This window comes from Erpetoichthys calabaricus, chromosome 16, assembly GCF_900747795.2.
Source record: "Erpetoichthys calabaricus chromosome 16, fErpCal1.3, whole genome shotgun sequence".
Lineage (NCBI taxonomy): Eukaryota > Metazoa > Chordata > Cladistia > Polypteriformes > Polypteridae > Erpetoichthys > Erpetoichthys calabaricus.
Window position 1 is genome coordinate 26,714,919 of NC_041409.2, and position 16,447 is coordinate 26,731,365.

General features: G+C 34.5%; 2 protein-coding genes across 3 annotated transcripts in view; both read right to left on the reverse strand.

The window, feature by feature from the left end:
- papola (poly(A) polymerase alpha) overlaps positions 1 to 13,343 on the reverse strand; it is a 61,278-nt gene extending 47,935 nt beyond the window's left edge. The window contains exons 1-7 of one of the 2 annotated variants that reach the window (XM_051919794.1): positions 13,093 to 13,343; positions 10,393 to 10,557; positions 9,999 to 10,065; positions 9,461 to 9,542; positions 9,141 to 9,250; positions 8,746 to 8,799; positions 8,527 to 8,638 (exon numbers count right to left, since the gene is read on the reverse strand). In XM_051919794.1, the coding sequence (XP_051775754.1) occupies positions 8,527 to 8,638; positions 8,746 to 8,799; positions 9,141 to 9,250; positions 9,461 to 9,542; positions 9,999 to 10,065; positions 10,393 to 10,557; positions 13,093 to 13,313 (811 nt within the window). In that variant the 5' untranslated portion in view covers positions 13,314 to 13,343. Of the gene's footprint in view, positions 1 to 8,526; positions 8,639 to 8,745; positions 8,800 to 9,140; positions 9,251 to 9,460; positions 9,543 to 9,998; positions 10,066 to 10,392; positions 10,558 to 12,535; positions 12,751 to 13,092 lie in introns of those variants that run through there. The other variant, XM_051919795.1, reaches the window with a different exon arrangement.
- A 1,212-nt stretch (positions 13,344 to 14,555) lies between these two features.
- The window catches only part of ak7b (adenylate kinase 7b), a 28,214-nt gene continuing 26,322 nt past the window's right edge, over positions 14,556 to 16,447 (reverse strand). The window contains exons 17-18 of the mRNA XM_028821983.2: positions 16,269 to 16,427; positions 14,556 to 14,771 (exon numbers count right to left, since the gene is read on the reverse strand). Of these exons, the coding sequence (XP_028677816.1) occupies positions 14,733 to 14,771; positions 16,269 to 16,427 (198 nt within the window). The 3' untranslated portion in view covers positions 14,556 to 14,732. The remainder of the gene's footprint in view (positions 14,772 to 16,268; positions 16,428 to 16,447) is intronic.

Consider the following 16,447-nt stretch of genomic DNA (forward strand, 5'->3'; position numbering starts at 1 on the left):
GAACATATGCTTTTAGTTTGTTTTTTATTTATTTTTTTTTTATTAATATGTCAGCAACAATAGTGCCCTTATTTTCAATTTTCTATTTCGCTATACCTGACCAAAAGTAACAACAGATGAAATTATGCAATAATCTATTTAATCACCATTTTAACCAACTGGAGTAAAGTAAAATGAAGAATTTTGGTGATGTAGCCATGCTCCGACGTTTGTGCAAATTTCATCATCTTTTCAAATAATAATTCCAAAGTGTTACGTATTTTTATTTTAAACTCAGCTACAATAATATGCAAACATAAATTCACCAGGATTATATACAGCTTCTAAATTGCTCCAAAAGTACAAAAATTGTAAATATTGGTGCTTAGCATATACAGGGGTATTGTGGAATCACATAACAGATCATTGAGGCAAACCAAATCTGTGTTGTTCAAAGTCTTGAGTACCTGAACATACCGAAATATGTCAGATAATCCATTCAGAAAGGCAGAAAACTTGCTAAAATCTTTTAATTGTTATTAATATTTTTTCAAGAAAAGCTGACAATGGACAGAGACATGGTGTGTATCAGCGGAGTATGTATTAGGGGTGGTCAATTCACACTTAACATTAGGTAACAAACCCGCCCAGACGGATTATGAGAACAAAAGTTGGTAAACTAGCAGGCTGGAAGAAGATTATCCGCTGTGGCAACCCCTAACAGGAGCAGCTGAAAGAAGACGACGACTCACAATGTCTAATCAGAAAGACGGTTATTTTCAGAAACATGTACAGAAGATCACAAAACATTCAACATCCATCCATCCATCCATTTTCCAACCCGCTGAATCCGAACACAGGGTCACGGGGGTCTGCTGGAGCCAATCCCAGCCAACACAGGGCACAAGGCAGGAACCAATCCAGGGCAGGGTGCCAACCCACCGCAGGACACACACACAAACACACCCACACACCAAGCACACACTAGGGCCAATTTAGAATCGCCAATCCACCTAACCAGCATGTCTTTGGACTGTGGGAGGAAACCGGAGCGCCCGGAGGAAACCCACGCAGACACGGGAAGAACATGCAAACTCCACGCAGGAAGGACCCGGGAAGCGAACCCAGGTCCCCAGGTCTCCCAACTGCGAGGCAGCAGCGCTACCCACTGCGCCACCGTGCCGCCAAAACATTCAACATGTTTGTAAGAAATGTAGCAGTGTGAGAGAAAGATACCATTTTTTTTCCAAATGTCAACTCTATATAGAAACAAATTGCACACAAATGTATAAAATAACAAAATGATTGTGATCATTCGCAGTGTTTTATAAAGCTTGGTACAGTAATCCCTCGCTACTTCGCGGTTCACTTTTCGCGGATTCATGACTTCGCGGGTTTTTAAATACAAGTGATTGCCCGCCTATCGCGGAAGTTATGTTCCAGACCCATCAGCAACAGGAGAAAATCCGCGATATAGAAAGACCATATAAACAAACATTTTTATAGTTTAAGCCTTAAAATACCCATCCCACATGCTTTAAACACATGTAAACTTATAAAACACACTTTGTTAACACATATGATAAGTGGATGTCGGGCTAAGGATATGAGTAACATCTCACTATTATAAAACATTTTAACTTCACACAAGACAAGACAGTGAGACAGGAAAATAGGTGCTGTACAGGCTTTTAAATTATTGACACGCAGAGCGACAAGCAGCACAAAGCCAGCACAACGTCCACTTCTCCTTAGCGTTCATTCAGCTCCCCACCCCCTTGACAATGCGAAGTGGCAGGAGCATACTGCGCCTCCGGGGAGGGGGGTTTGAGCGAACGTGCATTCAGCCCTCACACCCCCACTCCTCCTCCTCCTCCTCCTTCCGAACGCGCAGAGCGACAAGCAGGCATTTTGGCAGAAGCAGCACAAAGTCCATTTCTGCTCTGCTGAGAGTTCAGCTGCCCCCCTTCACAAAGCGAGTGCAGACACATCGACGTCTGATCGCTACGTGCAGTGTTGGTCTGCGGTGTTTAAGAATGTAGAAAGTGTTTAAGAGCATAGGAAGTGTTTATAAGAGTGTGGGAAAGGTTAACAAGAGAGTGAGAAAGGTTTAGAAGAGTGTGGGAAGGGTTTATAAAGCCTTAAAATATGTATAAATAATAAAATAAATATAGGTTGCTACTTCGCGGATTTTCACCTACCGCGGGGGGCTTTGGAACGTAACCCCCGCAATAGGTGAGGGACTGTACTTAAGTACTATTTGTCTCATGATGAAAATGTCTTATTTGCTGCATTGGAGAGAAGAGTTGTTCATGTGCTTTTGAATTCAATGTAGAAAAATTGGTATGCAGAAAATAATTAAATCCAATAATAAAATAAGATTGTAGCCTTTTACTGTATGCTACCTACCTTTACTGTAAAATTAGTATTTGTGTCGTGACATTTATTTGCCATATCGTGACTTCACTGTTGCAAGTTCTGTTAGCAAGTGGGGCAATACAAGATGGCAGGAGTCTTAGAAAGAGTTATATCATCATACATCCTCCGTAGAATTCTATGTGGAAAGGTAAAGAGCATAGTATGAAAGATTTTGTTGGGACTACCTTACTTGAACAAATATTAATTTTGGTGTATTATGCTTTTCCAAAATGGGATCACATACATGTCTCTATTTTTTCCTATTCCAAAAGACAAATGCTCTCCAAAAGTCAGATATGCTATGGGAATTTGCTGAATGCCATTCCGAACTAGGCTTTCAGCCGAGTCTCATGCTTTCCCCAAGTGATGCACTTCACGCTTGGAAAGCAACACCAGCATATTCATCAACATATGCTGTGTCCAGTGAAATCAACTGTTAGAAGAATTGTCAAATGACCATTACCTAGAGTTATACTACAGCTGTGTCTTCTCCTTGGAGGCGGAGACCAATTTAGCTTTTATTAGCATGTGAATATGGCTCCACTTACATCTGCAGGAACAAAGCAGCTGAAACTCTGCTGTTTCTAAAAAGGAGAAACTGCAACTTTTGTCTAATTCACCTAATTTTAAAAATAACATACAACACTTACAAATGTAACAACTGTTTAAAAGTAACTACCATATGGGACAGAGGGGCATCCCGGCTAAGAAAAGGGAAGAATTCTTACTTGGACGGGCTACCCCAGGTGGATCTACAGGCACCCTGGCAAAGCCCCAGATGGATGGATAGACATCCTGACTGGTTATACTTACGGTACCTTTCCTGGTCAGGATAAAAGGGAAGGACACTCTCAGGGGCCGTTTAAATACCCAAGAACAGTTGATGGCTGCAACCCTGGATGGATATAGATGCCCAATAGGATACCAACAGGGAATGCTGGAAATTGTAGTTTAGTAATGCAGCCCTGCTGGGGTCTGTGAGTGCCACAAGAGGGCGATGGAGGGAGTTACACTACAACTATTTGGGACATTGGAAGCACTTCCACATTGTACTAATGGGCAAAACCCTGATACAGGAAGTACTTCCATGTCCCCAATAAAAAGGTCAGAGCTGGGATGAAGGAAGGCAACACTCGACTGGAGGAGAGCGGGGAGGTGGCGAGAGAAAGAGAGAGGATGTAGAGACGACTTGTGTAAACAAGATATTTGTGTAATAAAACACTTTGTTTGAACCTGGGGCAGTTTTTTGTGCTTGTGTTTGGGGTCTCGGGCTCACTGACTTACATACAGTACGATCAAAATGGAACAGGCTTTGCCTTATTGGGAAGCCATCAGCTTACAATTGACCAATTAGCCTGCCCAATTTGTAGACTATCTGCTCTGCTACCTTGCCCTAGGATTGGAAGATAGATGGATACGTATGCTAAGATGAGGGTACGCACAGTACTGGATATCATCCAAAGTGAAAAATGTTGAATAAATTGCTCCTGTGAAAAAGTACCTAACTATCTGAAAACAACAGATTTGCTGGATTAGTTTAATAGGACACTTGTGAGTACAATCACTCTACTAAGAACACAGACTTTCAATAACGCAACAAGAACCAACAAACTGGTAAATGCAGCAAATATGTCTTAGCCATCATCAATAGGATTGTCTTGACAAGAACAAATATAACCATAATGATCATATACAAAAGCCAAAAATCATTATGAATAAATCCCTGGAAATCAGTTTTAGAGGACCCTTTTTTGCTATTGCAGAAAGACTAATTCACAATATAATCTACAAAAAAAGTCTTGTCTTTAAGACATTTCAATACCAGAATTGAATGGTTCTGTGTTATCTCATACAGTAAGACCTCTCCTCTAGGGAAACACAACCTCAATAGGTCTTACAAGGAACAACTAGAGTTCTTATGTGAGCACAACGGCATTTTTGAGCTTGGCTGCTAAGATGATCGAGTCAGATCTTCACTTAAAGAATATATTCTTCATGTGCAAGAACTTTCTAGATCCATGTCCTCACAGTGGCATTTAAGAAATTCCTTAAAAATTGAAACTTCTTAAAAGCAAAGTCCATGTTATTAAAGAAAACAATGAGCCAAATTTTCAAAGACAATGGAAGATACTTATCTACCCAGCCTATCTTACATGGCTCATATGCTCCCAGTAGCAGTAAATAAAGAGGTGCTCTCCCAGTGAAGCCTAAACTATATTGTAGCAATGGAATGAAAAATAGATGGACATCTGCCTCACTTGAATACTCTTGGCTTCAGAGTGTACAAACTCAATTAAATGAGGCAAATAAACACAACAGGATGTGAAGTTGGAAGAGCACATACTATAAGGTATAAAGTCTTTTGACAGCATAAACATACTTTAGACGAAAATGCCGCAGACCCTGAAAAAAACATTTGAGAGGAAACATTTTTGTAAGCTCCTCAGAAGGTGTGAGGAGAGTTAAAAAGATAAGCCCATTTATAGTGACCACTGTAGAAGACATCCCATCAACTGTTTTACTGAAAAGACTAGAAGGAAAAAATGATGTGCAAAAAATACTATTTTAGAGGCCATTCAGAGAGGATTCAATGACATGCTCATTAAGCCTTTTTACTATGTGGTTACAGTGCTCAATTCCAAGGTATGCCAGCAGCTACTGCTCTAATTAAATGTCTAATATACATATTAGTTAATTATTAAATTTCTTCAAACTACAATCATGATAAAATATATATAAAAAAAAAATTACAAAATATAGCAGTATAAATACTTAAATAATTATACACGTTTCTTGTCCTTTTTTTGGTACACTGTATTAATACCCAAGGAAAACTTTCAAACACAAGTCACAAGGAAAGTAATTTCAACAAGAATCACAATTTCACAAACGAACAAGCAAGGGAAATTTTACAGTTTACACAATGTTTTAAAAAAAGAGGAATAAAACTTAAGAGGAGGCTGAGATTACGTGAGCACAAACACAGCATGTCATCAGAGAAAATATTCTGCAGTTCTCTATTTGTGGTACATGATGAAATACTAGAGAAGAGTTTTCAAGTAGTGTAAACCCCAAGCACCCCTTCAGTATCTCAAAAGCGACCTGTCAGAAGCACTGGTTTCAAAAGGCAAAAAGACAACTTTTTACTAGCACACCAGTAAGAGTAATTTTCCTGCACTTGCTTAAGATTACCTTTCTGCACCCTGCAAGAGTACAGACAACAAATATTTTTTCATCCCTGTTCCACACTTGCTAAATGAAATAAACAGATTATTTAGCGAGAAAACTGAAAAGCTACGTTTTGTTAAGAAAAACCTGCCAACAATGTTAAGTGAGACACAACAATCTTAAAAGACCCGCTATCTTGAAACAGCTTTTTTACAGTTATAATCTACATATTTTACAATTTACTTTAATAAGGATGTAGCCTCTTTTTGTTGTAGCAACTGTGTAATATTTATACAGTACTACTGTAAATTGCAAGAAACATACATACACACACACAGCAGATCAATTTGAAAGGGCATGTCAAAATAACCTAAAAACACAAACAAAAAAATGTTGTGGAAGGGAAGGTAACCCAGCTACTTTGGTAAAGCTAACATCCATCACTCAAGAAACCGCTGCGTGAAAAATGTATATTATATATATATATATATATATATATATACACACACACACACACTTTGTAATTTTGTACTTTAAAATAACAGGCTTTTTTTGTCACAGGCTGAATCCTTTGGTGATGGTGTGGCTCTATTATGAAAGATGTGAACAGTACAGTGAAAAAACGTCCATGTGCAGACTTTTATCACACTAGCTGTGAAAAGCCCGGGGTCCTAGAATTAGTGGCAGAAGGAAAAGTAACTTTGTCTTTCTTTCGGAGGTTTCGTTTTGCTGATGTGCTGGCCCCGCTTGTGTTATTAGCGACTAAACGAGTTTTCTGTTTTCTCGGAGGTAGAGTCCTCACCCCGACTCCACCTGTCACTTCTAGGCCAGACAGACACACACTTCCACGCGTAGAGGTTTATATATAAGATATTCTGTTGCTTTGCTGATGCATATTTTAAACTGTTGGTGGAAGAGTGTGATGCATTATGTGTTTTATATGCATTAAAGATATAAACAGGCAGTGGCAACCATACCCCATTCTTTGATTATGTCAGTTTGCATGATGTGTTTCGAAAAGGACTAGGTTTTCAAATGTCACATTCATGTGAAAGCTGCAATTTTAAACAACTATGCATGAGCAATAAACATTTCATGCTCTGCAAAAAAAAAAAAGTGAAAACATTACTAAAACTTAAAAAGCATACAGAAATACACGTAGCACCCAGAATTTTTATCCTACATTTGAATATATTCAAATAGAAGTTATTTTTACCATGAATAATATAATCTTAATTTAAGGCTAATGTAACCCAGTGTCCCCAAATGCAAATTAAGGTAATTTAGAAAAAACAAATCGAGAATAAAAATCACATTTTAACAAATATTAAGGCATTCTTGTAACATGGTGCAGATTCACGGTTTATGTATACGCTTCGCCTATACACGTAAAAACTCGAACCAGCAGACTGAAAGACAGCTTTGTCCCCAGAGCTGTGAAGTCCATCTGCCCCTGCTGATACACACACCTACATCTACCCCAACCTTCGCCCCTGTAGACATGAAAACGCACTTTCCCTTGTAATCAAACACACACACTCGTATTCCTTCCCTGCAGACCCACACACACAGATCACTAGTCTCTGCAGCCGTACTACCTCAGGAAAAGCCTGGACTTGATAATGTTTTATTGCTGCTGTCTTTTATACTATTTTATTTTATTATTTATAGTGTATTGTGTATTTTAAGTATTCTACCTTGAAGCCAAGTCCTACCAACAAAAAATTTTGTTAAGTGTATGCATAATGACAATAAAGAATTCTATCTATCTATACATTGGAGCTGGTTCTTATCATTTTATTAATTGTTAACTTAAATTCACTTACAAGAGAGTTAAAGAAACAGAAATATTATTGGGGATAGGTTAACATATGTGAACAATGGAATTTGTACATTTGTAAAGGTCCGACTGAAATACAGTTATTACATTAAAAAAAAAAAAGTAGGATTTCAATGGAGCTAAGGTTGGGATGGGGTTTATGCAATGAAGAAAATAGAGCAAAGTCAAATAAACAAGAACAGAAGAGGATATTAGGTCACTTCTTTTTAAAGTAGTATAATATTTCACATAGGCACTGTTTATGATGCTGAACATGCATATGTGAATAACTAATGTAAACAAATTGTCAGGTTCATCTAACATACAATATTATGAGGCAAAATACAATTTTCTTAACTTTGAGAATAAATAGAATGCAGGAAGCCACCTCCGTCATCAATACAGAGGGAGCTAGATTTTCATAAAACATTTGTTCTTTTATAAATAACATTCTGCATCCTCCTACATATCACAATTGAATTTCCTCCCATACATATTTAATTTTAATCCATAAAAAATTACACAATTATTTTCAAGGAGGTAAAAATGTCTTCTATTCTGTCATGCACACTCAGTTTACAAAGGGTGTGTATATTTGTGCAAGTCTTTGTGTGTTTATGGGGCTGAATTCAATGGATCAATTCAACTTACAGAACTGATTACCTTTTATTGCGGGTCACATTTTGAAACAGCTTTATAGATTTTGGGTACTAGTCAGAAGCACTTGTTAAAAACAATAATTATGAAAAACTCTGCAGAATGTCATATCCTAATTATTTCTATCCTTAAATGTCTGAACAGCCACTTAATTGCTTACATACATATCAACATGGTCTTAAATAAGTAAATAGCCGTATTGCTCTAAGTTTCTGTAAAAGTTTTAGTTTCCCCTTAGGACATTCAGATAAGTGTGTTTTATTTGTCCCCATCTACACAATGACATCTAAAAATATACAGTGGAATCACAAATTGTCATTGGAGCAACAACTACAAGTGAATACTACAGCCTATGAAAAAATATAGATACAACAGACAGTCTAACACAATATTTAAATGTTAAATTAAAATGGAAAATAAGATCAAATCCAGAAAAAAAAAAAAAACTACAAAAAAAGAAGAGATTACAAATTGAAGATACTCACCATTAAGACTTCGTATACACCGGATATCAAGATTTTTAAGTAATCCATCGTCTAAAAGATCCAAATCTTCTGGGACTGTTTGCAAAGCTAATCGTGCAAACAAAATATCAATCTAGAAGGAAAGGTAAACATATAGACACAATTGTGCAACGCACTAAAAAATTTTTGAAGGCAAAATTAAATCTGTATGTGTGTGTAAAGCTAAAACGAAACCCTTACCTCTATACCATCAAAGCAAAGTTTTATTACAGGAACAAATGCTTCTTCTACAGCCTTCAAAAAAATAAAATTAAATGAAAAATGTATTATTGCATTTTTTTTTTTTTTTTTTTTTACTTTTGACATAACACCTATCAAAGCAAATCATATAAACTAAAATTTATAAGTGGTGGACTCAGTTTAAAATACTTTAAGTACAAGAGTTAAAATATTGTGCAAACTGAATAAACCCACAGCAAGTTGAAAATTTTGCTATAAAAATCATGCAATTAGTGCTTAAAAATTTAATTACCAATTCATACAGTTTAAAATAAAGTTCACACATAAAAACTAAACTGGTCTTTACTAAATGTCATAATTTCAATACATATGTACATATAAATTCTGATACCAACCCTTAAATCTTTGACTTCATCCTGTTGCTTAAGCTTCTCATAAAATGAAGTGAAAAAGTCTGATCTATCCACGTGACGAGGAGAAACACACAACGCATCAATATCAGCACCTAGAAAATTAATTTATCCAAGTTCAAAACAACAAATGAAGATTGTTTCATTCATACTGTATCTTTAATTCAAATACTGCACAGTGTGCTGGGCTTATACTTGGAAGTGCTCTTAATAAAAATACAATGAATTACTATTCCACACACTTTAGATGTGTTTGCCTTGTCTCCTTTTCATTTAGAGTATCACAGAAAATAGACAACAAATACCTTTTGTGTGAACTCCTAATCTATAGGAGCCAAATGTGAAAATTTTCCCACCAACATTTTCAATAACAGATGATGGTAAATTCTAAATGGAAATATAAAAATACAAAAAAGACGTTAATCAAATGAACCAGCCAAATCAATGCAACTTTAACACTTATACAACACTAAACTGAACAGTGTGCAAACTTCTGCCAGCACAGAAATACAATATATATATTAACTACAACAAATTCATGCATATTATCTACCCTACTGATTGAAACCAATGCTTTCAAACTGAATATAGGTAAATTTAAACTGTTAGGAAATATTAATGCCTACAGTACATCACTCAACTTTGCCCCCTAAAAAAGGTATAAAGTCTTCAATAAACATGGTATCTTTAAAGTAGCTTGTCACTGTATTATCCATACTTTATTATTAGATAAAAATAAATCTTTCAGGTAGTTCTGTCAAGATGAGAACACTTCCACTGAGCTCATATACACTAATCCTGGCCTGCAAACAGATATACATATCCAAAGTAGTATACATTTACCTTAGTTTCACTGATTTCTTTGATCCACTCTTTAACCAAACTGTTTAACTTTCCCAAAACTAAAATTCTACACAAAACAGAAAAAAATGGTAATTAGTTTGCTATTTTTTCTTATAACTCAAAATTATTTTCACAAAAATGTAAACAAAACATGAAAATGAGCTTTAATTTTCTTGCGATTCTTTTTAATAAAATTCAATTCATATTTTTAATAACTGCTATACTTTTCTTCTGGAAATAAAATAGTAACAACTATACAATTTTGTCACTTAAACAGTTTCCAGTATCGGTAACCACAAAATAAATATGCATTACTATATAAAGAAATACAATAATTTTCTTATGTTAAACACATCTTCTCTACAAATTGAGAAAGGAATGTAAAAATGTTTACCTCCGCTGAAGTTCCAGTTCCTCTTCAAATACCCCATAAGGCTTCAAAGCCTCAGTCAGTTTCTGAGTAAGACTTCTGTCAGACTCCTTGGGAGGGGCAAGGCTAATTGGTGAAGTGATGCCATAATGCTTTGCAGGTTGTGGTGATGCTTGATTTACTACAGGGCTGTAAAAAATATTTTGAGTAACTAGTTTTGTAATTTGTAACACTGCCTGTTATGATGTGTATTAAGTGAGAGAGCTAAATATATGAGACTTAAGACAGGTAAATAAAAATACTGCATATTTTTTAACCAAAACGAAAATTTCAAAAGCCACCGATATCGTGGGGAAAAAAAAATGCTGACATGTTGGAAAATAAAGTTCACTTTTTGGGAAAATAAGGGATTTGAGAAAAAGCACTTAGTTCTGTTTAATTCTTGATTTGGTATACTGTAGCTGCCGGACACCCTTGTAGTAGTCAATAATACATTTTAAAACAAGATGGTAACACAAAAATCTATATATGTAAGTATGGGAGCAAACCCAATTTTTAATTACTGACATAATGATGTCAAATAATTAGGTAAGAAAACAATAAATGTCCAATATCTGAAATTGCACTTAACACAATCACACCAATAAGACTGTTTTTTGCATTTCTTTAATGATGAAATAGAAATACATTTATGTAAAAAGTAATTATTTTATGTTTGTTAATTTGTTTCAGACTGTACATTTATTTGCTGCATAATCAAGCAAAAACAAAAATATTCTCTGTAATACAGAAACTTTTTCATAAAGTTCTATATACAAAAAAAAAGTAATCTCTGAGAATAATCTAACAACATGACATACCATTATACTATTTCGGTATATATACTAAGATATGCAGAAAATGTCAACCTGTATTTGAGGAGAAAGATCTGTCTTAAAATTAATTGACCTTTCTTTCCTACATTCACTGTGGCTCACTTGCCTTGCAGCAGTCTGCATCACAAAAAAGGAGACTAGAAGTTTTCAATTTATTGCAGAGGTTTACTTTCATACAAATAACATTTTGTCAAAAAAAAAAAAAAAAAAAACCTATACAAAAGTTTCATTACTTTTTTTTTTATTATTATTTACAAATTGTGACAAAAAATAGAAATGCATAAACAAAGTGCTTACAAACGTCCATGCCAACAAACGTAAAGCGGCAGGAAATGCATGTTAAGTTACCACATATGAATGCCATACAGGTGCAGGTCATTTGTTTCTTTGATTTTCGGTGGGACGCACTGAATATAGAAAAATCGTAACTGGATAAATTCGGGAATAGTTGTACTCTTTTGTTTTAATAATCTTGTTTACGTTCTATTCATCATAACCTCAATGCTTTTTTGAAATTGTCACTCTGTGGATTATATGTTAAGATATTTTCTAGACAACTTTTATCCACTGTTAAAGACATGTAATAAAACTGCAATTTCATAAATATCTACATTTTAAGACCGCTACATTAACAATGTGTATTCTACACCTAAACATTTGTTGACTGCGTTCGCTCAAGTGAACAGGGCCTCGTTTCAAGTTTGTTAACAATAAAATGTGTATTGTTGATTAGCGCAAAAGGTCAACCATCAAGCCCAAAACAAGTAATCAGAAAATTGTAAAGAAGAGTCGATCAAATAAAAAAACGAAATTAGTTTCTCATTGCAAATGATCTTACTCCCCGTTAATACCTTACAGGTGGATGTCTTCCAACTGGGACACATCACGTTTGCTTAAAGCATTCAAATTGAGAAAATAGACGATTAACGAGCCTCCGCCGCTTCCAAAATGCTTTTTTATTTCAACTGAAGTACACAAGTCATGAACGAATGCCTAAATTTACTCCACAAACACACGCACGCACACACACACATGTTAAACCAGGAAAAACAAAGTACCGCGTTGGTAAGGGTACCTACAAATGAATACTGTTTTGTACTGGTTTACATAATTAAAGTGGAAAATGGACCACTCTAGTAAACAAATTAATTTGTCTTCTCTTCTGCTTGCTTGCTTTCTGATGGTAGACGTTATTTTCTGTAGTCAAACTCGGAAGGCCTCTCGTTCTGCTCCAGGGTGATGAAAAACACTTTTCCATTATTGAAAGATGCAATACCTTGCAGTGTACTTACAAAGGCATGGTAACTCCAGCGCGAACTATTAAACACCCAAGACCGCCCTGGTCATGATAAAGTTTAATTTTTATGTACAATTGCCTGGGTACAAAAATAACAAAAAAACAAATTTCCTCAACTAAGCTTTTTCACTATTGTTGTCGTTTCTTCTTTTACGTCTCAACATGGCGCTGCCGCTACCACAGCAACCTTTGGGAATGACGTCAGACGTAAAACGTACAGACGCTTTTACGTAATGGTGCATACGAGTCCAAGAGTATATGGTAGGCTGCAGCTACTGCAGGTGTGGAGCTCCACTCTAGACGCCCCTGTATGTGTCAGGTGATTCAGCAGCAGATAATTAACGTAATGAGAACTTTTTCAATCGCGAGTTGTTTTGTATTCTAATAACACACATTAGATCATCAAACAGAGAGCTGTAAAGAAAATGTTCGTATGCGATTCACCAAAAAAAGGTGTTTAAACATTTTTTGAGAAAGTGGCAGATCTATGATTAAATACAATTCAGAGATAACCAGAATAACGACTTTGGTTAAATAAAAGTATAAACGGACCCGGTTATACTTATTAGTTGCAGCTTTCGGTTCTTCGTATTTCTTATCAGACATCTGGAATTATGCATCCGTCGTCGTTTACTTATCTTATCCTGATCAGTTCTACATTTCGTACTTGGCTTACGCTTGTTTTTTATATAGGCATTGATATAGATTGCCTCATCTACTCCAAGATATTTTAAGAAACTGGAATATTTGACTTTTAAATTATAAATACCCATAATAAAATAGAGTAATATTGAATTGCCAATGTTATGCACCTGTTTGCCGACTTCAGCTTTCAAATGCAAGCCGTAATTGCATTTTCTCTTATTTACGAGACGATCTGATTGATTTACGAAGCGTTAATTTGTGAAATCATTTTCAGCTGACTGTCATCATACCAAAAAAAAGGAGAAGGTTTCATCCTTCTGTAAAGCAATGTACATTCGGTGTAGTTTAAATTAAATGTTTGTTTTTAATGTAACAACACATCAATAAACATCGGTGCTAGTTTGGGTTCCATCTCTTCACGAACCTGAAACCGGATTAAGCCAAATAGCAGCAAATTTTAAAATTAATAATTTGTAATTGTTTTTTCTTTTCAATTAGTCGGTCTAAAATCATATGCAGTTTTGCTTAACATTTGTAGTATATGTTCCTTAACTGTTAAGCTTAATAGATACTAGTAGATTGAAATTTTTTTTTTTTTTTTTTATCATTTTCAAACAAGAAGTGGAGCTAATAAAGTGATTTCCATACACACTACATCAGGATAAAAGCTTTTTGACATTAAACAGAAGTAAAATGTTTTCATCTGTTCATTGTCCTTAGTCTGAAAGGAGATTATCGGTACACCCCAACTGCATACTTATATAAAAGAACACACTAATTCTAAATTTAATTATAAATTTCAAAAAAAGAATATTCACCACAAAGGTATTTTGGTTTGCAGTTCAATAAATACAGTTGTTAAGTGTGGCAATCACTTTTTTGTGCATATCTATATTTATAAACCTAAACTTTTAACAAATCAGTGGAAGTTATATTAAAAATTTTTATAATATCTACTGCATAGGAAAATGTGTTTGTCTTTTATCTTTTTATATCAAGGTCAATAAAATTTAAACTAAAAAAAAAACAATTTAGACTGTTTTGGGCAGTGCCATTTGGTAACATTTCCCATGTTAATAGATAAACTGGTTTAGTATGCCCAAGCCAGTTAAAAATTGAGACAGCACAATTCAAGATGGAAAGAGAAGCACTTCAGAAATATGAGTTAACTTGCTATTTTGAAAAAAATAAATTCATAGTAGATGTTTAGGAATTACTTGTGCGAATAATGCAGTGATGTGTATAAAAGCACCTACAATTCAAGAGTAAGGTGAATATACTGTATAATATGCCTACAATTCAAGAGAAACATACTGTATATTGTTTAACTTTCTTTGTCTGTTTTCATATTTCAATCTGCATCATACAAATCAAAATCCAAATGAGTTTATTTAAGATTACAAATGTAATTATTACAACAATACAGACATCTATCCGTATTTTATACTTGTAATAACTTTAAATATATACACTCCATCCAACAGTGTTAGGCCAGCACAATTTTATTTTCTTCATTAGTTCTTTCAGATGGTTGCATTAAAATATTTTCAGTCCAATTCTGCATTATTTCTGAAGAGATACTCTGCCTAAAATAAAAAAAACAAAAGGAATAATATGAAAGTTTATGCTTTCTCAATAAAGCAACATTAGAGTATTTCAGCAATTCATCAAGTTTAACCTTGGCTGTATGTATGTCTGCCTGCTTGTATTTTATTTGGGAATGCAGCAGATTTGTAGCTTGAGGAATTCAACAATCTACTCATCATAGATCAGCAGAATATATTTCATAAGGGACTAATAAAGTAAATGAAAACAAAAAAAGTCAAAGATGGCATACATACTGTAAAATAATACTTTCTCTTTCATTGTAAATGATACAGTTCACAATGGGGCATAAATATGTGCAAAGAGAAAATGCATCTTAGTTTCAGCTTCCAACCTGAGATGTGTACAGTTATTCCCAGTTTTGCTGGGTGACTGTCTACAAGTGTCATGAAAGGGAAAAATTAGCATCAGCACCAAGTAGGATGTGACCCTATGATCCATGCCCAGTGACCACATATGATTTGAAAGGTATATTGCTGTATGTCAAAGAAGCATTACTGAAAGCAAATCCAAATGCTGTATATAGACGGAGGAATAAAGTATGCAGTGTAATGCTAGAAATTAGGCATTACATGATGGCCACTGGCACTGAAAACTAACCTGGTATCATTGTACTTAACCAGCCTCAATCACAAATTCCTTGTTAGTGGGATATATATATATATATATATATATATATATATATATATATATATATATATATATATATATATATATATCTTAATGTCTGTTTTTTTTTAACATCATGTAAAAGACTGCAAAGTAAGATCAGACGATAAAATGAAGTGAATTAAAAGGCTATGGCAGTACTGTAGATTCAAAATAAGAAATAAGAATATTGTAATAGTATATTAATTAATTTTTAAATTTGAGAAAATCCTTGATACAGCAAAAAAAAGTATATATACAGTATGTATATGTGTGTGTGAGGGACAAATATAGTACTTTTTTTTTGGTTGGATTTAAAAAAAATAACTGGTACTACATATATTAAAAAAACAAAAATGCATTTTGAGCATGTTAAGATAATTCTCACTTGCATATATAAAACAACGTATTAGATGGCTTGGTTTTTTTATGTCCAAGTGCAAATATTGTGCAATCAATGTATGAAAACACTTTTAAGATCTTTATTAAGACCAATAAAGTTGATTTATCATAATTCCTACAATTAAATAGTGAATCTTATATTTGAGGACAACAGTGGAAAGCCATTATAGATGAAAGCCTGAGAAGCAATTCTTCATACAGAGAGTGATGAGATTTTGTAAGTCACCTTGTTTAAAGGCAACAACTAATTACACAGTAATAAAAAAAATTATAATAATAAAACTTACAGTATGTTGCCAAAAACACCAAAAATCCTGACTTGTTTTAAATGGAGCTGAGAAAGTTATGTTCTTGAAGAACAGATTTAATTTCAGTTTTTATTTGTTTAAAAGTCTCTTATTTATATTTTTATATATCTTTGTATTTACCAAAAAGTCCACAGGATCATCTGGCCTAACTTTACAACACTCTATCAGTCCTTGGGTGAGAGTTGGCATGACATTTCTCATGAGGTAATTTCTTAGAGGAATAGATTGAGCTTCAAGCATCTCGTGTTCCTGCCTTTTCACTTCTTCAAGACGTTTATTCTGAGTGAGAATAAGAAAAT